The sequence below is a fragment of the Gavia stellata genome, chromosome 8, assembly GCF_030936135.1.
Source record: "Gavia stellata isolate bGavSte3 chromosome 8, bGavSte3.hap2, whole genome shotgun sequence".
Classification (NCBI taxonomy): Eukaryota; Metazoa; Chordata; class Aves; order Gaviiformes; family Gaviidae; genus Gavia; species Gavia stellata.
In genome coordinates this window covers 12,432,882-12,460,439 of record NC_082601.1, presented here as the reverse complement: position 1 = coordinate 12,460,439, position 27,558 = coordinate 12,432,882, and the positions used below count along the sequence as shown (strand labels likewise).

At 45.5% G+C, this 27,558-nt stretch overlaps 1 protein-coding gene across 2 annotated transcripts in view; it reads left to right on the top strand.

Moving 5' to 3' along the window:
- The first annotated feature begins 796 nt into the window (after nucleotides 1–796).
- KALRN (kalirin RhoGEF kinase) overlaps nucleotides 797–27,558 on the top strand; it is a 530,063-nt gene continuing 503,301 nt past the window's right edge. For both annotated transcript variants that reach the window (XM_059820280.1, XM_059820281.1), the window contains exon 1: nucleotides 797–869. In XM_059820280.1, coding sequence (XP_059676263.1) covers nucleotides 797–869 — 73 coding nt within the window. The remainder of the gene's footprint in view (nucleotides 870–27,558) is intronic.

The window sequence follows — 27,558 nt, the reverse complement described above, 5'->3', positions numbered from 1 at the left end:
CAAAGACACGTTTTCCCCTGTAAGCACACCGGCGTTCACTTTCTCTCCCCGAGTACCTGCCCAGCTGAGAGCCGAGCGCTGCGCCGGGCCCCCGCGCGTATTCATCAGGGGGCAGAGTCATGGCAGCGGTGCACACCGGTGATGCACATCAACACGGCTGCGGAGCGCACAGGGGTAGGAAATAAAAAAATCCGCCCCCCGCCGCCGCGGCGACCGTGCCCGCACCTGTGCCCGGCCCGCCGGCAGCAGCTGCACCTCCGCTGCTGCGCGGAGCGGCCGCGCCCCGCGGAGGGGCTGCCCCGGCGGCGGGGGGCGCCGCAGCCTCCCCGGCCGGCGGCCCGGCCTGCCTCAGGAAGTGCCGGTAGGGAAGCGGCGGGGGCGGCCGCCGGGGGCCGGGCTGGGCCGGGCTGTCAGCGCGGCGAGGGGCAGCGGCAGCAGCGGCGGCGCTGGTGGTGGTGGTGGCGGGGGGGAGTGAGCGGAGCAGGTCGGAACAATAGCGGGTGGAGGGGAGGGGGCCGGCGGCGGCGGGGCTCGGCTCGGCACCGGCACCCCGCCCCGGGCCGCGCCGCCCAGCGCAGCCCGGGGGCAGCGCAGCCCAGCCCCGGGGCAGCCGCCCCGCAGGCAGCGCGGAAGGGATGATCCGGGCGGCGCTCGGCTGGGCTCGCTGCTAAACGCGCCTCCATCCCTCCCTCCCTCCCTCCTCTTCTCCCTCCCTCTTTTTCTCTCTCGGCTCTCCTCCTCCCTAACTCACTGGATATTACCAGCCGCCGGGCTCGCCGCCGCCTCTCCCCTAGCCATGAATCCCGCCGAAGGGGCGGCGGAGGAAGGCGCTGTCCCCGACTCCGAGGTGGATGCTTTCTTTCGAACAGGTAGGGGAGCCGCGGGGAAGGGGCCGGGGCAGCGCCGGGCCCTGCCTCCGCCGCGGGATGCGGGGCTGGCGGCGGCGGCGGCGCGGGCACCGCCGGCAGCGGAGCCGCGGGAGGGGTGGGGGACGAGGGGAATGGAGGGGGTCCCCGCCTGCCTTCTCGCTTTGTCCGCCGCGGCCCCTCGGCTCGTCCGTGCCCCGGTCCCCCCCCTCCCGCCCCCGGGAGGATGCTACCGCGGGGCTGCGCTCCCGCCGCCGACCGCCGCGGGAGGGGACGGGCCGGGCCCCCGCCCCGGGCAGGCACAAAAGCCCCGCGGGGATGCTCGGGGAGAGCCGCCGCGTTGTCGCCCCCGCGGGAGGCTGCGCCGGCTGGGCCCCGCCGGGCCCCCGCAACGGGCAGCGGCGGCCGCCCGGGTGCCGGCCGGTGTTTGGGAGCGGAGCCGGCTGCCTGCCCTGCCCGCTCCGCTCCGCCCGGGCGAAGCGGCGGGCGCTGCCCCTGCCGCCCTCGGTTGGGCGGTGAGGGCAGAGGCGCCCCGGGCAGCGCTCGCCCGCAGCCCCGCTGCCGGCCGGGGTGCTGACCGCGCGGGGACGGGCTCGCGAAGTGTCTCAGGGCTGGGCGAGAGCCGTGTGTTTCGCTCTCCCCTTTCGGAGGATGCTGAAGTGGAGCAGGGCTACAGCAGAGCGTGGTGTGGGGCCTTTGCTCGTGATGCAGTGGTTAATTAAATCCTCTGGGCACTGGGAACGTGCTGGGGTCCCCACTGCACCACCCGTTTGTGAGGTGGTGTTTGTGTGGGAGCCCTCGGCTCTGAAACGCGGCTTTGCGCAGCATCAGCATCTCAACTGAAACAACTTGTGGTTTGCCTCGCCCCCCCGGACAAAATCTTAAGAAAGTATTATAGGCCTCTTGGTAGATTTTTAATTAAAAATTGTAAAGGATTAAATGCTTGTTTCATAAGGGGATTGACCCTTTTAGGCTAGGACTGACACTTATTGCCACAGCTGTTTGTCAAGACTTTGCTTTTCAGCTCTTTTCCTCCTTCTACCTGCTCATTAGCTACACACAGTGCTTTGAGCTCCGTTTACAAAAACCCAATTATGTAATCACCAAAACTCTGAAGAAGTAAAATCCCAAAGGCCTGCAGCAGCTCCCTGCTATGGCAGACTGCACCCCGTTTATGTGAAAACCCTTTGATCTCGAGGATAACTATAATAAGGTCTGGCTGCGTGTGTCTTGTGATCCACAAGCCGTTAAGCCATAGGATATTTGCTTGTTGATAGCCTACCTGGTTACAAGCTAATTTCCTAAGTCTCAACAGTGACAGATTTCTTTAAAAAAAAGAAAAATAACCCACCAATTTTTCCTTTTGAAAGGAACCTGTTAATTAAGGTTCCCCCCTCCTTCACTCAAAGCTGAATCATTTCTCGGTGACACTGCCTGCTCAACATCAGCACGTTAGCGGAACTGAATTTGGAGAGAGTCAAGTCTGTCTAGCTTACATGAAAAAAGTATTCCTAAATGAGGGAAAAAGCCCAGGGAGCCATGGAGACATTTCTCCCAATCTGCCTTCTTCAGCTGGAATTTCGCCTGTAGATCCACAAATAAGCTTGTCACCTGCCTTATGCATTTAACCTGGAGACTTCAGAAAGTCTCCTAAGGCTTCTGCTTTTTGAGGAAACAAAATCCCAGGAACCTGGGCCTGGCAGGGGTGCCTGAGCCGCATCCTTGCGCTGAAGCATGTATGCGTAGGCCATCCCTGATTGTTGTCTCGTCTACCTTAAGCTTCATCAAAGGAGAGGGCAAAATTCTTGTTTCTGTGCCGTTACGTAGTGTCTCGTGTCCAAAAAGATGACATGAAAAAAGAAACCTATTAGTAGTTCATTTTGATTGCCAGCTGTTACAACGGCCAGGCAACATCGCTGAGAAATGGGGGAAAAAGCAGGAGAGCGGGCGCGACTCACGGAAAATGGCACTGGTGCGTTGTTTGTGCACCGTTCGCTTCTGGGGTTTGGGTGCTGGTGTTGTGCCTGTCTGAAGTTGGTTTTAATGGACGGCAGAGAGAACTGCTGATGTGGGGCTTAGCAGAACAACTGTAGACAGGACACAACTGCCTCTCCCGCTCCTTTTTTCAGCTCTCAATGGCAATCTTGCCCGCGTAAGGACTGTGAGATAGGGTCTGATTTGTAATAGCTGCAGAGACCTGCATTGACTTAGCATCCTTTTCCCCTTGATATTAGCTTTTTTCTTTTATTCCTTCTGTCCTGACTTGTATTCTGGATTTGTAAAGCGCAACCGTTGTGGCTTACACGCCCCCCTATGTTCACATCGAACAAAAAATGAATCTGTGTGATTTAAGGATTAGCTGCTCCAGTAGCGCAAGCGTACGCTAAACTTTTTGCGAATTCATAGCTACTACATGGAAAAACGTGAACTCATTATTCTCAGTGAAAAAAATGGAGTCGAAACAACTCATAGCTTACTCAGAGGCTTTTAGCAACCAGCTGGGCTTTGCACTGAGCCGGGAGGATCGATAGGCTGCTCCCTGGTACCGGCAGAGGAGGCTGATGCTGGGAATGGCGCCGCGCACGGAGCGGCTCTCCCAGCAGCACCCAAACACTCGGGGGTAGCAGCCCTTTATCAGCGATGACAGCTGAGATAGCAGCTCTCTGAGCTGTACCTGGAAAGCAAAACTGCAGGAGTTAACACGAGGTAATAAAGGAGGGTCTGTTTTGGTGCTTACACTGATGAGAACTAGGAATGACTTCTGAGAAAAGGGTGGGTTTAACGCCTGTGTGGCTGATGCGGGTGGTCAGTTAAACCTCCCTGGAGACGGGCAGGGTAGGGACTATTCTAATTTTCCCCATCAGATATACGCAGAGAGTAATTCAGTCGTCTTTTAGAGAATCACTCCCATGTAATTGGGATAAAAAATAACAGGCAGAGGGACTTTAAGGGCAGAAATGACTATTGCAGTCTGCAGCTCTGATTTCTGGGATAACACCGGCGGCTGAATTGAAGCAGTAATTTCTGCACGATGTCTGTCGCTTCTGTTTTGAGCTTCTGTTTGAGCAAGAAGCCAAATCAATGCCTAGGTATGCCTTATTAAATTTCTTATGTCTATTTTGGGGACAGATAAAATAATGAGCAAGTTCTCTGGAATTCTCGGTAGTCTATATTAAATGTGTACCGAGATTTCTGTATTGCATGGAACTGAATCCAAATACTTGTTGTTTCAAACATAAAGTAAGGAACTTTGTAAAGCATACAAATGACAGCTATCCCTTGGATACCGACACAGAGGGAAAGCTTTACCTCTGTGCCTAAGCTGCAGGAATTTCTGCGGTGTGTTTTGGAAGCAGAGGTGAAACATGGAAGGAAAACCTTTACCAAAATTTTAAATATTTATAGAGGTCGGTGGCAGAACAGTTTAGCAAACTACCAATTACTGGCAAGGCTAATCATCAATATTTCTTATCCGCTAGCAGGTACAGTTTTATATTCTAATTTATTTTTCTGGCACTTAAGTATAACATTGATTATGTCTGATATGAAGATGCTGACTTTGTCGTCGATACTTCCTGTCAGTGAGTTGAAAATTGATATTGTTCCATCTCCTTCGACTGCGATGAATTATTCTGTTTGCTTACTGCTTTCCACCAGCTGGTTATACTTCCAGCGTTGTTCATTTGTGCACGAGTGACTGGCAGCTCTGCTACTAAATAACTTCAAAATGATTGGCAGTGGCCAGGCTGTTTGATCAATAGATGTGCTTGAAATGATGTCTGCAGAGAAGTGCTCCTCGAGGTTGATGGAATCAAGTGTCTCCTTGTAGAGCAGATAGATGGATTCAATCGAGTTGTCACTGGGGTGAGGTGTTTGCATGATGCCTGACTTCCTCACCTTGAGACTTTATAATTTATAAGGCCTGGTCTGGTAACGTGTGTTGAGAAAGGAGGCTCTGTTGTAGAAAAGACTGTCAGGTTGTGCCTACCACTTGGAAAGCTCCTGTGTTCTTTAAGGTGATGCTGTTAATTAAAATCTGTACCGCTCTCTGGAGGCTTCGACCTCTGACCCTGTCAGGAATATGAGTTTTGTTCCTTTCTTTTATTATTGTCTTAGGTGTTGTTTCATGTGATTGACGTGGGGGAGGAGGACGGTTATCTTGGTACATGTGGGGTCCCAGATCCTCCCAAGCCTCTGTCACTGGGTACCCCAGTGCATGGGGAAGGCCGTGTGGCTCTGCCCTGCTGTTGTCCCATCTCCTCCTCAGGACTCTCGGAGAGAGCTCTGCTAGTCTGGGAATTGCCACGTAGACATGGGAAAGGACGTGTAGGTGAATCAAGAGGTCTTGGTGGGAATGACTGTCCTCTTCCCCCTCTCGCCCTGCAGACGCTGCTCAGAAATGGGGCAGAACCTGCTGATTTGTGGGGTCTTGTGACAAAAGGGAAGGATCTCTTTTTCGTCTGATCCTGGAAGGGAGCAATGTAACTTGGTGATTTATGTTCAGAAAAGCATTTCTTTCCCATACTTCCTTCCTCCTCACTCAGAAGTACGTACAGGGCAACAGGGGTGACATCTGATAGTCATTTACAATGTATTTCTTCTGGATGAGACTGCATTGTGTTTTAGGACAGTAAGAAGATATTTATTCTATTTGATATTAATTCAATCAATGTTGAAGAGAATTACTTCCAGAGGAAGAGGCCTTTCACACCCAGCTTCTGTTCGGAGCTGGTGCATACTGAAGTTCACAATCCTTGATTTCCAGGACAGGGTGCATGCAATAGTGACCATAAGCCTGTAGCGCAGACATTAGTGAAGCGCACGGGCAGCGCAATGAGGCTCCATATGGCACCTGCAGAAGTTATTTGGGGGGGGGGGGGCAGAACCAGTTGCCTACGCTGTGTTTTGGGGTTGAAACTCTGAAAGAAGAAAAGCATTGTCATCAAAGAGGAGCCCTGTACAACTCTCTTAGTGCTTGTGGAGACCATTTTGCCTGTGGCCTTAGATGGCCACGCATGTCTTGATGATGAGCTGCACGGACACCAGTGAGCGTCCAACTTGGCCAGGCAAATATAATGATTGCTGTTTCCCACCACCTGCCTCCCAAAGTGTCTTTTATCAAGTCCTATAATAATAACCTGTTGGGGAAACATGAAGGTTTAAAAATGGGAGCAACTTTGATGGGTTTGGTAGGTTTTTTGTTGGTTTTCTTTTAGTTTAATTTCCAAGCACACCCTTGTGTTAAGAGCCCGCTGGGGAGTTCTCCGGCCGGACAGGTGCTCTGGGCCTCTTGAAGGTTGGGGAATGAAGTATTCTGTTGTTTCAGCTGCTGTGACCTTACGGTCCCTAGGAAGGTTGATTATGGATGTATAGCAGCTTTATTGCTCTATGGCGACACGTACCGTACAGTACCCAGTGGTATTTTAAGTACTTCATAGTTATATCAAAGAAAATACGTATGGAGTATTAGGCCTTATAAACCCATAGCGCTGTGCATTTTATGGCTGGAACTTAAAGTAAGTCATGAAACAACTTAGAGGTATTTGTGCTTTTGTTTGATTTGGACTGGTGTCCTGCTTTTAATATTTCTTTGGATAAACAACTCCTGTTTTACAGCCTTGCACGGCACACGCACCCTGTGTTTAACTGAAGGGACTCTGCCTCTTGGGGAATTTTGCTTAGCGAATCTGGCAAGAATAACAGCAAATGCTACAATATACGTGTTGCAAAAGAAAGCTGGATATGAAAAGAGAAGTCAAATATGATTGTCTGAATGGAGAACCCTAAAGCGTAGAGGGCTGTAAAAGAAAGAAGTCATACTATTTATTTTTAATTTTTTTTCCCCACTCTGTTCTGGGACAGATTGTGTTACTGTCGCGCAGATACAGAGGACTTCGGAGGAATTGTTTGGGAGTTTTCACAGATATAACTGAAAACAGAACTTGGCCAGGCACCGCAGCAGCAATTGTAAATCTAGGTTCGCATCAGTCACCTGTGCGATATGTGGACTGCGGTGTGTTGAGATGGGATTTAGAGCATTTTGTGCTAAGAATGGAGTCGTTTTTCAGCAAAATATTTACGTTTTCATGCTGTATTTCAGATTTGGTTCAGAATGAGCCCAGTATTTGAACCCAGGGCAAAGACTTTCCTCTGTTATAAGTCATTGTGAAAGTTGTTATGTATGTGATTACTGTGGAATAACATTAGTTTCAGTTGCTTTTCATTTATTTTATTTTGAAATATTCAGTGAAGATTCGAAGTAGTATATTAAAATCGTGTATGTTCAATGCTGAAGTGTGAAATACCATATAAAACATTTATTGAAGTTTAAATAATTCCTGTTTTCTAATCAAGGGCTTAGGAGATAATTCCGTTTCTATTGTTAAATATAAATATTCCTTTTGTTTGCTCATTTTCATTGACTAGTGCCTAGAATAAATTGTGGTTTATTGGGGTTCTTTCTCCCTTATCAACATGTGTGGCTTTGTTACTGAAATCTGGGAATGTTTTCTGTTTCTTCCAAATTATACAATATAATGACTGAGAACATATAGGTACATAGGCCTAATTTGTCGCACTCCCACTTCAAGGCAACAAATTGCCTTTAAAACTAAAAATGAAATTCCTTTTTTGTAACCTTAATTATATGAACCAGCATTTCAGTTTCACTGATGGAACAAAACTACCATAATTAAGCAGACTGTAGTTTTTAGTGTAAGGTCACATCATGCTTTGCTGAGAATAATAAGAGGAAATGATCTTCAATTTAACGTCTCGGTGACTGGCAGACCAGCTGCTCTGGTCATTTCTGCTAGTGAAGCGGCCTTGGGAAAAAGGGTGAGTGTGTGTTGTTTGTGAGAGAAATTAAATTAACCTCGTTGCATAATTGGTACTCATGTAAACTTAGTGGAGTTTTCAGGTTTTTTAAACTGCTTTCTTTTTGTGTGTGTGGAACAAGCTGTACTGAAGTGGCAGAAGACATGCCTTACCTTTAAAATTAAAAAAAATCATTACAAGGAAAGATTTGACTCCAAGATGTTGCTCTCTTCTGGGGATTGTGAGCCTTTCTCTGCAAGGGGAGATCTTGATAAAACAGTAAAGGCAGTAGGTCAGGCATGCTCCAGTGCAGCCGGAATATGGAGGAGTGGAAGTTGGCCCAGGTTGGTTTGTTACCTGAAACTAGAATATATATGGTGAAAAGAGCTTTGTAAAGGTTCCCCAGTAATCTCGGTGCTGCTGGCATGGTTCCCGACTCCTGGAGTGTACCCTGGTGCTCCTGCTGTTTTAATGGCAACTGGCAGCCTACATTGGGAGCAGCATCGTCAGCTGGAAACAATAGTGTCTGATTCTTGTTTGTCAGCTGGGACAATAACCCTGCTGATGGGCTGCGGTGGAGGAGAGCGGGCTTCCTTTGTATGGCAGTGCAGGCATGGCAGATGGCTAATTGGACATGATAAACCACGGAGGCAATGGGGGAGAAAAAGAAGATCTGCAGGGATTATCGTTGGCTTGTATCCCCCACGTTCGGGGAAAAAAAATAATGTGTTTTAAAGACGTTATCAACTTTAGCTCTTTGCCGTGAATATATTCTTCAATAACGAAGGAGGAGGACACCCTAACTAAAGTATTTCCTTAGCTGATGTGAAGTCCACTTTATTAGCTGGGAGTAAATCATATTACTTTATGGGAAGGTAGGCAAACGCATGGCCCCCAGAGATGCTGGCATGGCACTTAAGAAAATTAGCAGTGCGTATTTTTCACCAGTCTTGTAAGTGAATGTCAAACTGTTGTGCCAAACAGCATCCAAGCTGAAAACAAAGAGCTTTGCAGCAGTGCTTTTCAGGAGTGGAAAGTTACGCTCTACCATAGTTTGTCTTGATACGAATAGACGTCCATCGGTGTTGTAGCACTGAAAAGCTAAGCTGATTAACGAAGACAGAATTTATTATTTAAATGTATTTTATTAGACTTGCCAGAGTATACACTATGAAGCCAAAACCTGTGGCCCTTGCACAAACAAACTTTTGTTTATTTAAAACAGCTTAGTGAAAAATGTAACAAAAGCTTCAAGATTAGGACCACAAAAATGATCAGAAGGGTAGAACACCTCTGCTGTGAGAAAAGGCTGAGAGAGTAGGGGTTGTTCAACCCAGAGAAGAGAAGGCTCCAGGGAGACCTTGTTGCGGCCTTTCAGTACTTAAAGGGGGCTTATAAGAAAGATGGGGACAGACTTTTTAGCAGGGCCTGTCGTGATAGGACAAGGGGTAATGGTTTTAAACTAAAAGAGGGTAGATTCAGACTAGAGATAAGAAGAAAATTTTTTATGATGGTGGTGAAACACTGGAACAGGTTGCCCAGGAAGGTGGTAGATGCCCCATCCCTGGAAACATTCAAGGTCAGGTTGGATGGGGCTCTGAGCAACCTGATCCAGTTGAAGATGTCCTTGCTCATTGCAGGGGGGGTTGGACTAGATGACCTTTAAAGGTCTCTTCCGACCCAAACTATTCTACAGTTCTAAGGTATGTGTCAATCCCAGGTAGTTTTTGGTTTGAGATGTGTAGACTTAGCTGGTGGCTTCGGTGGCTTTAGGCTGTCAGCCCAAGGCTGTGCCCACAGCCTGGTAGCAGCGCACAGAAGTTCATCCCACTGGATGTATTTTAATTCCTTTTTTGCTCCCTCCCTTAAACAGCTAGAGAAAGCACATCACAACTTCAGGAGTAATTCCACAATTTTTGTTTATCTTCCCTCTGTCCACAGAGGAGGTATAATAAGTAAGGCTGAAAGGGTGTCATGTGCATTGGTGGCTGCTGCAGTGATCTACCGTCATCGCTGGCTTTAATTCCCTGTTTCGTAAAATGGTATCAAGTGCCTAAAATACTTTGCTGTTTTAGTGTCTCTTGTAATAATAATGTTATGGCATATAACAGATACATTTAAATTGTAGTAAAAATAAATCTGCAAGAGGTTAAAAATAATAGCTAGCAAGAAATACGCAGTACTCTGTGGAAGCAGATTTACCTTCTGTGGAAATGTCTGGACTGTGTTTTTCTTCCCCTGTTTACTACTGTCTTTTCCCATGGGACAAGTTTAGTGGAAACTCCAGATGAAGTTTCAGTGGGTTGCCTTTGGTTTCAGCAGGCCCTTCAAGTGCTGTACCTGTCAGTCTGTGTAGCTTTTGAAGCTATAGGTGCAGGAGACCATTTGAAGGATTGTGTGTGGATGCAGTAAAAGTTCCGATAGTGCTACCCTCCTATAGGACCTACAATATTACCATTATGTTATGATGGTTCTCTACCAGAGTTTATTATTTGTACCATTGTCTCAGTCACTGATTAGATCCTTCAGAAGCAGATGCTGTGTGAATGCTGAACAAAAAAAATGATCCCTGCCATCAAGTGCTTACGATAAAAGCTGTCAAGTGGATTGTGTAATAATTTAACTGAATACTTGTCTTTGCTTTGCTTTTCAACATGTGTGAAGGACAAGCCAGAGGAGTTATGGAGTCTGGCACTGGGTGTGGAGCGGAGGGAATGGCTGAGAGTAAGGTACAAGCAGAAAAATAGGGAAGACATGAGAAAACTGTAGGGAAACCTAAAAAAACCCGTGGAAGAATGCAACAAAGTTATCTAGCAGAGCATTTCAGAGCTGGAGGGCACTTGGCTGAAAAAGGGATCGCAACCTGCATGCCTGCATCCTCTGTGGAAGGGAAGCAGGTGATGGATGTGGGTGTGGGATGGTCAGAAGCCAAAGGAAATCATAGAAATGAGAAATAAGAGGTTTGATTGGAGTTGTAGCTTTTGGGATGGAAAGACAAAGGTAGATTTCCTGATGCATTAGAGAAAAAAATCGGTAGACTTTGGCTGGGTACGTGGTGAAAGGAGGGAGCTGGCAAAGCCTGTGCATGTACCATGCTCAGAATGGGGAAGGCAGCCATAGGAGGTACTGCAAAACACAGGAAAAATAGCAAGATTTTCTCTTCTAGGAGATGCCCCTCACCATCGAAGACCATTATTATCACACTGCAGCCTTTTAATGGTGACTGCACCAAATGCCTGTCTTGCACTGATTCTGTGGAGAGAAGGCATTTCCTTATGAAGCGAAGACACACAGTCAAAATCCTTGGGTGTTCTGCTTCACGTTTAATGCTTCTTGTTCACAGAAATATGTCACGAAGAGCCAGCCTCCTTGGATCTGACTGCCACTGTGTTTGCAGCAATTTAACTTTCCTGCTCTGCTTTTCTGTGCCGAGGCAGAGAGTTCAGGAGTGGTGCTAATAGAGTCGGTCTGAAGCATTCAGATAAATTTAGTCCGAAGGAGCAAGTCAGGCCTACCGGGTAAATAGTAATGATCTCGTGAGCTTTGAGGACTTAAATCTATGGTGTACGAATCTCCTGTTAACAGCTTTCTACTATTCCACTCAATCCTGCTCAAAAGTTAGCTGGGGTGTGAAATAGGTCAGCTATCTATTACAGATTCCTGTTAGTCTGTAATCTGTTTGCTGTTTCAGGTTATTTATCAAATTCCTAATGAGATGGTCTTGAACTATTTGATGCCAGGAGAAAGTTGTTAACACCGGCTCAGTTTAAAATACCTCTTGTGCTAAAACTGGACAGAGGGAAAACCCTGTTGGTTAGATGAGTTCAGATCAATTAAAACTGATCTGTGTGGTAATGGGAGTTTGTAAAAATTACACTTCCCAGCATGTAAGCCCTTATCATGGGAAAAGATTTTTTTTTTTAAAGAGCTGCTTGTCTTTATCATTGAGTTGTGCATTAAGGTGCAACAGGCAGCTTGGACCTGGCTGCTGTGATTGGGATTGATTTCAGTGCTTGATCCAGCTTCAGCTCCATCATGATGTTTGTGCCTGGGAGCCTTATGATGCTCATGTGTCTGGTAGGTTCTTACTCGGGTATCAAAGGACCGGTTTCTACAGCATCCACCTCCGAAGTCAAGCAGTGCTCGAGACGTGCAGGATGAACAACAATTGCTTTGCTTGGCTCAGCCATCCTCAGCTCCTCTTGGTGTGGAGTAGTAATGGAGATAATAATTATTAGAAATAACACAGAATTAGTACTGCATTTCAGAACGCTTAAATAGTCACAGTCCTTGTGTAGAAGAGGGAAGTCTCATCAAATCCATCTATAAAAAGGGCATAATTGGGCACAGTGCTGTAGCAAGTGGTTTTCTTGAGGTTTAATGGACTTTGTGCACGTGTTCTTGAAAAACCCACGTCCTGGTGGTGGAGCAAACCCTGACAAAGCGCTGCATGGCTTTACCTTCTGTTGGCAGGGCACAGGCCGGGAAAAGCACACCAATCCCTTTTTACTGTAGGATTGTCAAAAGTCACGGCTGAAGTGACAGGTGAAATCAGAGATGTGCAAACACTCGGCTCTTCTTAAACCACTTGATATGAGTGTCTATATATGGATGCAGGTGACCTACTTCAGACAGGTTGTACGTCTTGGCCTTAGTCCTGGAAATGGGATTAACACACCTTGCCTATGTCCACACCAACCAGTCAAACGGTCTTAAGATTTTTATTACACTGACCCTATTTTTAAATATATGTAGGTCAGAGCCACATCTGGTATAAAAAATGGCCCGATGCCAGTGACAGCAGAGGGGCTACGGTAATTTACACAGGCGGAAATTTTGGCCCATGTTCAGCTTGACAGACTTGTGCGGGGATGGGGCCAAAGGACTGGTAGCAGAGTAAGGATATTTCTAATTTAATGTGTTAAGACATCCAGATGATTTTGCTCATCACCATGGTACCTGAATGCTGACAAAACGAGGTACTTGGGCTCTGGGTCCGTTCTGCTCGCTATTTGATAGGGTCCCCTGTGCCTTTTTGTGATGAGTGTGCCGCTGTGAAAGTTACATCTATTAAATGCTAAATGTAAGAGAGATTTAATGACATGCTATTAAAAAGTTCCACCTACCTAAAAATGCTTTGCTTTCCAGCCCAGGTTTGCTAATATATTCCATACTTTGCAGAGATCTCGTCATGAAGAGAATGCTGTCAGGAGCCATTTACAGCTCTGATCCTGCTTTTGTTGTCTTTTACGAGTGCCAGATTCCCTTTTGCTGCAGAGCCAACTGCTCTGCCACAAAGTTTATGCTGTGGGTGTCTCCCATGGGCGCGTTAGTTACTTGGGGCACGGGAAGGTACCTTCTGACTGGTTCCATACAGCAGAGTTTAACAGAGCTATAACCATAGTATATGATTTCCTTTTCCTGGTCTCATTTTTCATCATACTTTTTCCTCTTGGAATATATCTAAAAAGTGTAAAACCTGTGTGTCAGTATGCCAAATGGGGCCGTTTGCTTATCATGGCATTGTCCAGGGTAGAATAAATACCCACGGCCTTCTGAAGAGCACTGAACTGATTGCATATACCACCTGTATTTACCAGTAATGTTCTCCATTTAACATGTGAATGAGAGAACTGTGAAGAGTTGTAATTAAGTGCTACTTCCGAAGAGTAATTTTCACACTGACAAGAAATAAAGTCATGTTGCATCTTTCTATAGGAATATATAGACAAGGGAAAGTTTCCTGTTTGGAAGTTGCCTTTGTATTTCTTTTCTTTAGAGACAGAAGCTGTGGGAGGTATAGCACAGGCACCAGTGGTCACCAGCCTGTGGGCTGTGGAGATTGGTGTGGGAGCTCTCTCCCCCTGTAAATGCCACTGCCCCTCCATTGCTTCCTAGTCCAGAGCACAGCCCTTACTTTTTGCTGGCTGCAGCTCCCCAGCAAAGGCTTCCTTTGGCACGTGTATACCTGGAAGATTTAAGAAGGAGCAAACCTGCTCCCTGGCTCTGCTTTCTGGATGTCCCCAATGCAAATAGGTCTCTGTCTGGTTGAACTGAACGAGAGAGTGCTATGGGGGGAGTCTATCACTCCTTTTCCTCTTGTCCTGCTCCTGGGGTGTGCAGTGACCTCTGCACACAAAGTAGCTGAATGTCAAATGGACAAGACAAACTTTGTACAGATTAAACTGAAAATCTTGAAACTAATAGGATAGTGTGGAGGGCAGACTTCGGGTGCCTAACTAGTGGGCATGCGAAGTGCACAGGTAAACAAAGCAGGACTAAGCTCTTTTTTCTTTTGTGTAACATACAGCTGCAGCTAATGATTTCTGAAGGGATCTCCTCTCCTGGCTCCCTTTTTGCTCTTCCAATCTATGTATGTATTTTCCCAGAGAGCTGTTCCAGGAACTGAATTAAAACCTCCCTAGTCATTACTTTACCTTCTGGTGTGCGGACACCCTGCAAACGGTGGCTCGGGCAGCAGCCTGAAGCAGTTAGGTTTCAGAGGAAGCCAACTGTAGCAATCTATTTTTAAAAGGTTATTTTGATGAATTGGATTTGATGACCTGATTTGAACTGGTCTTGGGCACCCGCATGTTGTGCTGCCGCAGCCTGAACCTGCAGGAGCGTCCCTGTTTGCTGTTTTGCCATTGCAATCCTATCTGCTTTCTGTATCAGACAGCAACAAATTATTCTCTCCATCCTCAATCCTGCTTGTCCTGTGTGTTGATAGTGGAGAGTTGCAGATCTTTTGCTGGGGAAAGCAAAACTATGCTTGTCATATTGCAGTTTCTTGGCTGTCCAGTTTCCCTTCAAGTGATGGGAGTCTGGAGTTGGGGCTGTCATCTTTTATGAAAAGCTACTACATTTTTTACTATCTGTAAAAAATGATTTAAAAATCCTCCATGACCAAAGAGTTTATGCAGGAGTTTACATAAGTTTCATCCTTAACTTTGTTATAGTTACGAATATAGGGACTATGCAAGACCTTAAAACACCAGAGTTAGAAACACCCACACCTCTCAGCTACAGTAAATGAAACTTGAACAGCCTCGATCCAGAAAGCCATGGGCTGTTGCAGCATCAGTCCCTGATGCCTTGTCTGGACATATCCTTGCACAGCTCCTCTTAACATCAGCGGCGCAGGAGCTTTATGGCAGGACTTTGGTGGGCACCGGCCTGGGCTTGTACCTCCTTATAGGAGGCTTTGAGCATGTAGGAGCGAATATAAATCTTGTATTCATTTCTCTTGAAACTGTCTCAATATTTCTGTTGTGTAATTCAGCACAATATTTCTGTTGTGCTGAAGTAACTTGAGTTTATTCTCAATCCAGAAACAAATGGGAAAGCTGTAATGGATTGCTTTGGATTAAGTATTGATGCTCAAGAAAACGAACTGTTTCAGTGTCACGCTTTTACACATGGATGAGTAAATGACTGTGTTAGTTTGGAAGTTTAGGACTTGTCATGGAGGTGTTTATCATACTGTAGTCCTGCTGGGACTACTGATAGACGGGGCTTTTTGATGGAAAGCCTCCATGGGTGAATAGGTGCTGATGGCTGTGTTGTTGGCACCTATCCATCTGAGCCCCTAAGAGGCACTTAGATATTAAAACTGCACTTTTTTTTTTAAAGTTAAGACTTGAGGTTCACGGTTTTGAAGCTGTTGGTGCAACTAAGGAAACCCCTGAGCAATTTCTGGAAAGGAAGGCTGCATTCCTAATATCCTGGCCAGATTCCTCTTGGGATAGCTATATTCTCTAGCTTTTCTACATTTCTACTCTGAGGTTATGCTTTGCAATGCTGGTGTGCATGAATAGTTGCTGAATTTGACTGTATGAATTGCTGCATTTTAGTGTTGAGAGGTAATTTGTATGTGTGACTCTTCCATAGGCCTTCAGGGTGAAGATCCTGTTATTCTTAGCACCTCCACTGTCTTTGCATAACCTTTAGGCAAGGTAAAACAAACAGCCTCTGGCAGCTCCATGTCAGGAACAGCACATGCAGACACCACATCCAGGCACCCCATCCTTCCCGGCTGCTACCGAAGCTGTCTGGGAACACACGGGCTTCCCCTGCGTCACGCCCCAGCCTGTACGCCTGAAGGAAACCTCCTCGTATCTTCAGATCTTCCTGCCCAGCTGTGCACGGGTCCAGCACGTCACAGCTCATTGTTTAAGATGGCAAAGTGCATTGCGGTCCTGCAGCACGAGAGGGGCTGTAAAATGTGAGATGATGTTATTGTTGTTAAAGAAGTTTATAAGCTGTTAAACACTATGTGTCGGTCAGGCAGAGCTTTCCTATTTCCAGTGCTTGATAAGAGGCTTGTGAGTGAACACCAGCTGTATGCAAAGAAAGGGAAAGGCAGGCTCTGGTCGCTCCAGTGTCCCAAATCAATGGGTGTTTTTGCTGGTGCTGGCTGGAGCTGACTTCCCAGTATCTCAGCCCTCTTCTGCTTTTTGGTGTGTAGTATTCATATAGGGTTAAATTTGGGTGTAGCAGCTGAATTGCAAGCTTTTCTGACAGGAGCTCTTGAGCTTCTGCATCCATAACTTTCCTGAGGCTCCCTCAGGTAAAGCCTGGCATGACAGACAGCTCGACTGATATTTCTAACGGCTTACTCTGCCGGTGTTGGTGCGTCTAGGTGCAGCCAGAAACTTTCATCCTAAAGTTGTAGGTATCCCCAGGTTATGTTTACAAGTGGCAATGTTGCAATAGAAATGCCTCAGCAGCAAGGCTGCGATACAGGAATGAGTGTTGCATCCCTGTAAGGTGAAACAGTTGTGCCTTTTTGAGTGGGAACCATAACTTGGATACCGAAATCTTATGTGCTAGAACAGCATCTTTTACTGGGCTTTTACTTTTATGCATCTCATCTTTTCTGGTCTATGTCAGACCAGAAGGTTCCTCAATTATTCTTGTTCATCTTAAGTATCAGTTATCCCCTTGCTGTGAAAACTGATCCATTGCAGAACAAGGATTTTCTTGCATTGGAATAATCCTAAAAGATTGCTGCTGTGAAAAGCAAAGCCCTTGGTGTTGTAGTTCAGTGTTCCTCTTGTCATCATCAAAGCTCTTCATGTTACACCATGAGCAGCCCACATCATCACCGGCTTTCCCTGCTGCTGGAGCCTGCAGTGAGACTGTAATCCTGTGTTTGCCATCCCAGTGTCTTCCCATATAGTGTGATTTTACAAATCTAATATTGTGCTTTCTCTGCAGGAGCAACAGCAACAAGAAGATAGACTGCGAACAGCAGTGTTAGCAGAAGTAAGCAAGCATCCTGTTGTCTGACAGTGCTGGACAAACAGCAAGCGAATTTTCACCTTGTAGTACCAAGGCTGTAGATAAGTTTAGTGGATAATGTAAAATTCTGGAGATGAAGGTCTCACTTCTGCTGTGGCCTACTGGATGACATTAAGCAACTTGCGTTGCTCCACGCCTCAGTTTCCCTCTGAGAGTTGGGTAATTGGCTTTGAAGCCCTATAAAATAATAACACTTAAAGCAGTGCATGTAGCAGTTATTAACACACAACACTGTCATCGTCTCCACCTTATAAATGTGAGGAACTGAGGCAGAAAATGGTTTGCCAAAAGCTATTGATGTAGTCGGGGCAAGAGTCCTCATTAGACCTCTGGAGCTGGCGGCTGCCCGGCCAGCCTGCAGGCTTCGTGCTGCTCATCGCCCTCCTGCCCCCGCCTTTGAGTACCGCAACGCTGGTTAAATGCAGAGGACTTTGGTGTGTGGAACAGATTTAGGCTCATTCCTTTCACTGTTCCTGCTGAGTGAATTGGAAAAGTAATAAACAAAACAGTTTTCATCTCAGAAAAAGGTTTGAGCCCTCCATTTTTAACAAGAATACGTTAATAGTAGAAAGTATATGGGACAGCATTGTCCTAATTAGTTTTCTGTCGAAATTAACAGCCCTTGAGTTCAATAGGAACAGATTTAGGCCAACACAGTGTCTTTGAAAAATTCACAGGACTTTTTTCCCCTGTGGTTTTGAATATGAGCTGAAGCTTCAGCATCATGGAACCTCCTCTGAGCAGAGCTTTACTCTTCATTTAAAATGTTCTCCCTCTTTAAAAGCCAGCTTCTTGGTGTAATTTGAATCCGTCTTATTTTAGGGTATATATTTAGTATCCAGCTGATTTTTTCCCTCCAAAGTTCTTGGATAGCAAGTCCATTAAGAAATTTCAGTGTTGCCAAACCAGTTTAAGACATTTGGAACTTCAATTACCTGCTGAACTCTTAAAAAGTAATTTGGTAATGAAAGCAGTGAATGCATTCTGCAGTGTTTAAGGATTGCTTACAGAGATAAAATGGTTTTGGATGGATGTCAGATAAATACTTTTATGCTGAAGCATATGTGCAACCATTTTTTTCTGCTTTTTTTTGAATGAGTCTGAAGAGTCTAATCCTTCAGAATATCCCCAAACAGATTCTGCATTACCAGATCCTCTGTTCTTAAATGAAGACAATCATTAAGTATTTTGCACCTAAGGAATGTCTTTCATCTCTGGATCTTGAAGTATTTTAAAAAGCCAAATATGTTCAGTCTAACCAAACTTCTGTGAAATAAGAACTATAATTTCCCATTTTACAGCTATGTTAGCCAGCAGGAGGACACGATCTGGCTCTCACGTCAGGCTGGTAGCAGAGATTGCTGGAAGATGATATGGGGTGGTGTGCCTAGGTAAGAAACTTGGGGAACAGATTCTTGGAGTCTCACTATTTTTGACACTGACTCGAATGTTATCCTGGACATGGGGCTGATGCCTCTTACAGGTGAACAGAAGAAGGGTGCAAAACTGTTTCCCTCCTGCTCCGAGTTGCAGATTACATTTGCATGGGTCCCTCAGTGAGCTGTGCCTATGCCTGGGAAGCCAAGCAAGGGCTCTGATGCATGAGACAGCAATCAGCACAGGGGGAGAAAAAGAGCTGAACTGCCTTGCTACCGTACAGGTAACAGATGGCATTTTGCTTATGGGAGAGAAGCTTCCCAGCTCTTCCAGTGTGCTTCCATTTTAAAATCTGTTTTTCTGGACTTGCGTTGACTGAAACAAATGCACACTTAGCTCCGGTTCGGGAGGTCATTGAAGCCATGCCCTGTACTGTGAGATGCCTATCTGTGTATGGCTATGTAGTATTAATAACCCGCTAGTCACCCTAAACTGAAGAATTTAGTGAAAAATGAAGACCATTAGTACAAGCACCTTTTTATTGTGATAATGGATTCCGAAGCTGAGCGGTGTTTCCTGTGGATCATAGCCTAACTTTTTACAGTACGTAGTTCATCTGTGACACTGAATGCAACCTCACATGCCTTTTTTTCCTGAACAGCATCTACAGCTGTGGCCAGATGTGCTGCTTGGCTTGCAGCTGAGCTGGGTTTAAAGGCTTTGAACCTGAGCCAGACTCAAAGTAGCTGGGCACTGTCCCCACTGCTACGGGGTCGGTATCTGCAGGCGTAGCTGCATGTGCAGTCCTTCTCTAACCCAAATCAGTCAAAATGATCTGGGTTAAAGAAAACCCTCCATGCTTTTAAATAGTAAGCCAACCTGGATCATTTTGACACAACCGGGTTAGGGAGCGACTGCGTACAGATATAGCGACAGATTGGAGGGGGCGGCAACCCAGCTCTTCTGCAGCCGAGCTGGGAGTTGGACCACAGGCTGAGTAACACTAATTGTGGGTGCGTTCAGCAAGCCAACCCTGACTTTTGTTCTATACAATAGCCTTGTTCTATAGGAAATAATGAAATAGTCTAAGGGTTAGAAATGGAGCTGATGTTTCCCAGGTTTGGCCTCTGATTATCAGTTTTCAGTCTGATGCTGTCTATAGTAGATTTATTTGTATGTTCCTGTCCAAGGGCCTGGTAGTGGCTGGTTTTTTCCCCTACAGGAATTTAGAGCAACTTCAAGGCTCACCTAAACCACACTTGCTTTCATGGGCTGTAAGGAAGCTGCTACCCAGGCAGTATTTTCTGGCTAACAGCCGTGATTTCCAGTTGTTTATGCATGCAACTGACACATATGTGGTCTTGACATGAGAGGTGCTCTGTGGGTTTTCACAGCCTTCTAAACATGATGATAAGGGGCAGATACAGCGAGGCTTCCTGCAAAAACTGAATGGAAACATTCAAGATTTTAGTTCACAGAGGACAGTATAAAAATCCCTGTAATGCTGCCTTGGGCAAGTTTGTAAGTGTGTGTGTTTGACATTGGACATGACAGTGATCTCATTGATTTCTGCTGTGCTGAGACTCAATAACTCTGGTTTAACATCAGTGTGCATAAGAGCGGAGTTAGGCCCACTGAAAGGATGGATACTCTTTCTTTCCCCTCGGGGAACCTGTTGGTAGTGGTTATGCGGGTCACATCTACATGCTGTGACCTATCTACATGACAAGCCACCACTCTGTGTCACTTGCCAGCAGACATTTCCAAGATACCCTCAGCTATAAAAGAGCATCCTCTCACCCCGTCTCCCCTCCCCAGGACATACAATCCTCTTGTTCCAGTAGCACACACACTGGATGCTGTGATCCAGCTCCTCACCAGGGCAACATGTGCTGGCCAACACAGGACCTCTTTCAGTTGCTGGTGGAGGCAACAGTAGGGGAATCCTCTTTTGGTGTGTAGGCTTGTTCAGGAGAGGTGAGCACCCATATAAATAAATAGAGGAAGCCCTGCTGCAGTGAGGTGTGCGGTGAGGAGAGATGCCCAGGCTGTTGGACGTGGTGCCCCCCAAATGCCGCAGCTCGTCTCATTGCCTTCAATAATCCCGTCTGGTGCATGTTGCAGATGTGTTGATGATGATGTGTGAGAGCTTCGTGTCTTCTAGCCCTGAAGCTGATGACAACCAAAGAGAAATAACTTTCCCTTGTCAGTGTTTATTTCCAAATGCATTCACAGCGTGACTCGGTGCTTCCCCAGCTCTGGCTGGCTGAGGCAAAGGCTTGACCTCTCCTTCTTTCAGCTCTCTTGACATTTACTTGTAACGAACAGACCTAGATGTTGCAGTATGTTTTTCTGGGTCACTGAATGCATTATATTCTTGTCCTTCACAGAAGAAATACAGTACCTTTCATCTCGGCCCATCAGCTTGGTTTTGTTGGTTTTAATTTTGTTGTCATTTAAACCTGGTGGTTTTTGTCAATAGGTGTTATTCATATGGGGAGAAATAAATTGATTCATACTTGAAGCACACTCCCTTGTGCACACGATCGCGCAGGGCTGTAGCACAAGGCAACAGCCATGAGCGCAACCCAAAGGGCTGACACTGTGCAGCCTTTGGGGTCATTTACACCTGTGGGGATGGAATGCAAAATCCCACAGCAGTGCTCAGACACCAGTGGGGCTGAGCAGTCCCAGAGCAGAGTCTGGCCTCAGCTGGTTGCGATTGGCAAATCTATGGTTTCTTCTGTGTTGTGAGCATGTGCTCCCAGTCCGGGTCCTCCTGGTTGCTGTGTTATATGCAGAGACAAGTCTACACGCAGCCTACAGGTTGTCTTCAGCATTTTGGAAACCTCTGTGCATGAATGGTTTACCTGTATTTCTGGAAATGAGCTTGACTGACACAAAAACACAGGAAAAGCTGCATCCCAGATGCTTTTGCTATGATTTGATTGTGTTTTCTGGGAATACTTGGCATTCGTAGCACTGTCTGGTCTCCTTCAAATCTTATACTTGCCCGGAGGCCAGGACTCTGTGAGCTCATGGCTTGAGCTGGAATTGGCTACCTTGAACGTTAAACACTTTTCTGCAACAACTGTCTTTTATTTGTAGAATTTCAGTCCAGTTTCGTGCTATCCAGGCTGTTTCACTTACCATTTCTCATGGTTTTTCCACATTATCTCTGCATCCCAGTACTGCAATGGTCTCCACCTCATCTCATCCTGAAAATTCTGGGGGTAACAATAAAAATGTTTGATGATTTCAGGAGAAACCTCTTCAGCTTTTGGTTGAAAAAAGAAAAAGAGAACTTGATATGTTTGGACAAAACCACTAATAACTGAAAAAATTTGTTTGAAAACTTCCCAGAAAATTAGAATAGAAATTCTTAGTTCATGAGTGGTTTACATTTTCCAATAAAAAAGTCAAGTTTTTTTTGGAGAACAAGGGGCACTTCCCTTCTATTTTGCTGAGTCAAAGCCATGTTTTGTAGCGAGGAGAAATTTTTGCTGGAAACTCCTTGTTCAGCCCTGTTGCCTCGACTGGTTGGTTAAGCATCTCGTAAAAAACCATTCTGCTTGCATGGCTAGTAAATTCCCATGCTGTAATATTTATGTTCAAAATGAGGCTGATAATATATTAAAAAACAAACAAGCAGGCAAGCCTGCGACCTGCACGTGCTGGAGTTAACGGAGCTGTTGGCTCTGTTCATGCCATAGTGATTGATGGGGGCTCTGATGGAGTTGCCTCTTCTCTTTCTCTCTCTCTCTGTCTTGTCTGCATGTTAATGCCTCCACTCATTGAATAATGATGCACTTTAATACAGATTTGTCTTATTTTTGGTTTTGAGCGCTGGCAGGGCTGGGGTTATGTCTGTGTTTCTCTGAAGCACCCGGCATGCTTCTGGTCTGTCGGAATAATTCAGCAGGAAGAATTTTACCTGGAGGTGAGTACGTCCTTGCCTTACAAGATCATCAACCAGTGAAACCAATTGCCATATTGTATTTCAGTGAGTCTGCAAATTTGGTACTGGGGTAGATGGGGCCCATATCTCGGAGCATATGGGGTTGCATGGATGTACATGTGTACGCCTGGCATGTTGGTGGGGTTTCAGCATGACAGACGTGGGTTAGAGGGTACAAGGAGCATGCAACGGGCTGTTGGTGGGCTTCTTGCAGGAGTTTCCCCAGGCTGCTGGGGTGGGAGCCCCCATGTAGAGAACGGACAGGCAGATTTGGCACCTTTTGTACTCGTGTTTGCTCTTGAGGCCACTTGTGGGGACCAGTGTGGACACAACCAGTGGAGTTGTACATGATTCCCTTATGGATGCGCTGGCTCAGTTACACTTTATGTGATGGATGCACTTGGTTTTTATGCTTCATGTAAACCTTCAGAAACAAAGTTTCTCTCTGTGGTCATGAATCCTCCTGGATTGATGTTCATAATGCCCTTTAAAAAGCCCAGAGCTTTTCCTTGTCATAAAGGTGCTCCAGATCACTATTTACTCACTTTGCTGTGGCATGAGGGCAGATAGTCTCCCTGATGCAATATGCCTTCTGGTTTGTCCTACTTGATATTACTCTATCTAACACAGTTATTCTATGATAGGGCCAGCTCAGTACGTTATTAAATTTACAAGCCCTTGGTTACATCGTTAGTAAGAATAAATAATTTTAAAAGGGCAGTTTAGAGATCCTGGGTTAGGTGTAGCAATTTAAGCAGCAAAGGCAAGTGGGGAACTGATACTCTGAAAAGCACACCCAAAGACTAGAGATTTAACAGCGTGGGAGGAAGAGGGCTTCAGGGACATACGCCACCAGTGAATATGGGATAGTTTCAAGGACTGCAGAAAGACCTTAAGGTATTTGGATCAACTACAGCCTGTATGATTACAATGTGTGACAATGGTATATAAGAAGTAGAAGGAAAAGCAAGAGTTTCACTAACAAAACGCAGTTAGTTCCCTGCATCTTTTTATATTTTTTAAAAATTTTCTTATTTTGGGAATCTGGTGGGTCAAAGAGGTCCTGGGGCCACTGCGTAGGATACTTTGAAATCAGTAGAACTAAGGGTAACTAATTCTTTCACAATGGCAATTTCCCCCTCCCTCGCTTATTTACTTCAAGGATAAGTCTTGAAATAAAAAACCAACAAACAACCATGCTCCCATTTAAGAATATTGCAGAATATATCGTGAATATCTGGGGGGGGGGGTGGGGAAGTAGCAACTTACCACATAGCTGCAGTCAATTTTCTAGCTATTTGAAAGTCAAAGTATCACGGTTCCAGAAGGACAACAGAGGCTGCCGTTTGCAAACTCTGCTCCTTCTTGCTCTCTTGCGGTATTCATTCACCAAACTGTGTAAAGTGCTGTTAGCCACCAAGGCACTTTGAGATTTATCTCCCTTGCTTGCTTTGTTTCACTAAGGGGTATGGAGCTTTCATCCCTTCATCAAGCTACTCTGGAGAGGTTTAGTATTGTGAATATGCCAGTGCATGGTACAGCTGTCATATTCCCGCTGCTCAAGCAGAAATTTATGGCAAGGAAGGACAGATACATGTGGTGTTGGGTTATGAGACTGACAGATTTGCTGTCATGTCTTATAGCAGTTTAGGCAAGATAGAGCTGGTTTTTATTTATTTTATTTTGTCATGGAGTGCAAAACTTGAGCAGAAATAAGCGATATTTAACAAGTAAATGGAGCCTAATTTTTCTATTGGTGTGAATTTGGAATTTCCCCACTGATTACAAATAATGAAAAAAAATTAAAGCTCACCTAAGTGACTCGGAGGAAGGAGACAAGGTACAAGGCAGTGATAAGCACAACCGCCAGCACGCTGGGGATGGTGTCCCAACCCTCACTTGGGACAATGTGAGCAGCGCTCATCTGCAGTGTGGTTATTGCAGCTTTATTGGTCTAGTGGAAGGTGTCCCTGCCCATGGCAAGGGGGTTGGAATTAGATGATCTTTAAGGTCTCTTCCAACCCAAACCATTCTATGATGAAATTATTTTCACGTGTGAATTGTTGTCTTCCTTCCAGCAGCTGTCAAAATCCTGCTTTGGATAACGTCTCTGAGCGGTTTGATCCTGCTGCAGGAGGCCACCTGAGTTCGGTTCCCCTGGGAGTTTGTTACATGCCGCTGATCGCGTGGAAAGATGTGCTACACCACATTAAAATGAAGCAATTAGGGAAAAACCTGGAAATTGGATTTTAAGCTGAGATTTCGAATGGATGCTGCCAACTTCTTGAATTTTCTTGGTCCCGCTGGTAGTTCCTAAAAAGGTGTTTAGAAACCAGGGCTAGTCCATGCTGTAGCATCTTTTGTGGTGATTTTTGGTTAGTGTTTATGTTCTGAGGCCATACATGTGACTATTTGTGTCAGAAGCTCTTTCCTTAAGCAAACCAAGTAATGAAATAAAGGTCAGAGTTTCCTTCTCCTCTTCTGTACCTTCACAGTAGGTCCATATGCCCATAATCTGTCCACTGAATGTGATTTAGGATGTCTAAGAGGAAAAGGATATTTTCCTGTCTATCTGAGTGAATTTTTGTCTCTGAAGTAAAATGTGAAGAATTAAAAGGAAAAAATCCATTCATTATGTAATTTCCTCTCCCACTTATTGTATTTCCTTTGAAAAATGTAATCCATATGACACTTGGATGTTACAGTGAATTTGTTTTAAAAAAAAATCTTACAGGTGATTCCAAATATTTATTACTTCCTTAGTGGAAAATCAGTTTCTAGAGAGTTCTTGGCAAATATCTTTCTCTTTTTTTTCCTACATCATGGTCACACTTTCTTGTCTAATTTATTGTCCAGCTCTTTAGAAAAACAAATGAATCTAGGAAAGCTGGGTTTCTTTTGCTCTGCGCCTGGTTTGGGTATCATTCAGCCTTGCTCCTGTTTGGATAGTTCCAGCTTTTTAACTTGTCTTCACGTCCTCTTTGTTTCTGTGGGGTAGATTGTGTTATGCTCCTCAGTGCTGCTTCATGTGTTTCATTATTCACACAGCAGGTCTGGTCTGGATAGCACAGCATAAAAGCATGGGCAATTACTGGCCTTGCCCTGCGAGGGTGAACAGAAAGCATTAAGACAAATACTGGACGTTGTGCTCTGGAAAAGCAGCGGTCTGGAGTAGGAGAACAGTAATATCTATATTTGCATGGCTTGCAGAAGATATGGAATATAAATCTTATTTATTCTAGGAGTTTTAGTTTTGCATTTGAAAAAAAAAATTAATTCAGACGTGCTTTTTTTTTTTACTTGTCACACTGGCATGGCTAAAGCTGTAGAGAGAACATTAAACTGGTTGTGGCTTAAAGCATCAGAAAATGTGCTCCATCCTTCAGGCTGGGATGAATCCTTTGGGATTGCTTAGAAGAGCTGGCAATAGTTATAGCCCCATCTACCCTGGACATGACTTACATGTGCACATTGGAGTGCCTTGGCATTAGTGCGGGTTCTGCATTTACCACGTTGCCAGGGTGGCATGATGTATGCTACGAGCTGTCTTTTGTAACACTTAACTTCATTCTGTAGAACTTTTGCCAAATGTAATTTTTTTTTCCTTTGTCTTACATATCTTTCTGTATCCCAACAGAAAAGCCGCTCTGTGTATAGATCTTAAATAATAGTGCTTTTCTGATACAGATAGTAATCCCTCTGAAAAGGAGACCACTTTATTTTGGTCCAAGATAGATGTCCTAAAAAGGAAAAATATAACCTTCATTATTACTTTGACAATCTTGATGTTCACTGCCATTTTTTAAGTGAATGGATTTCTTAGATGCCTTTGCCCATAGAGGAATAAGAAATTGAATGTCTCGAATATTTGCTTCTTTTTATTGTATATTTTTGGTACTTCAGGAAAAAATTCTGGTATTGGGGAAAAAAGGCCAAGATTTTTTTCCTGTTCATCTCTGAAGTTGTCAAGCTCTGTTGTTTAAAACATGATATTAAAAGATGTTGAACATCTTCTGGTGCCTTTGGTTGCAAATCAGCATCAATTCATATTGTGCCTGGGGTGAAGCATTTTGTTCTTAGCTTTCTGAAGGTTAATTTCCACTTTACCTGCAGTATTCCCTCAGCTATTGCAGCAGTTTATGGTTATCTATCCTTTTTCCTTTAGACCAACAGGAATTGTTGACATCTGAACACCTTTAAGTAAAATATCAAACCTCCTTGTTTCATTCACTAGGCTGCTGAAGTCTACATATGCTGGATAATTCATAGAATCGTTTAGGTTGGAAAAGTCCAACCATTAACCTAACCCTGCTAAGTCCACCACTAAACCATGTCCCTAAGTGCCTCATCCATGTGTCTTTTAAATACTTCCAGGGATGGTGACTCAACCACCTCCCTGGGCAGCCTGTTCCAATGCCTGACAACCTTTTCAGTAAAGAAGTTTTTCCTAATATCCAATCTGAACATCCCCTGATGCAACTTGAGGCCATTTCCTCTTGTCCTATCTCTTGTCACTTGGGAGAAGAGGCCAACACCCACCTCTCTGCAACCCCCTTTCAGGTAGATGGTAGAGAGCAATAAGGTCTCCCCTCAGCCTCCTCTTCTTCAGGCTAAACAATCCCTGTTCTCTCAGCCGCTCCTCATAAGACTTGTGTTCCAGACCCCTCACCAGCTTCGTCGCCCTTCTCTGGACACGCTCCAGCGCCTCAATGTCTGTCTTGTGGTGAGGGGCCCAAAACTGAACACAGTATTCGAGGTGCGGCCTCACCAGCGCCGAGTACAGAGGCGCGATCCCCTCCCTACTCCTGCTGGCCACACTGTTTCTGATACAAGCCAGGATGCCATTGGCCTTCTTGGCCACCTGGGCACACTGATGGCTCATATTCAGTCGGCTGTTGACCAACACCCCCAGGTCCTTTTCTGCAGGGCAGCTTTCCAGCCACTCGTCCCCAAGCCTGTAGCGTTGCATGGGGTTGTTGTGACCCAAGTGCAGGACCCGGCACTTGGCCTTGTCGAACCTCATACAATTGGCCTCGGCCCATTGTCCAGATCCCTCTGCAGAGCCTTCCTACCCTCAGGGAGATCAACGCTCCCACCCAACTCAGTGTCATCCACAAACTTGCTGAGGGAGCACTCGATCCACTCATCCAGATCACTGATGAATATACTAACCAAAACTGGCCCAAATACTGAGCCCTGGGGAACACCACTTGTCACCGGCCGCCAACTGGATTTAAC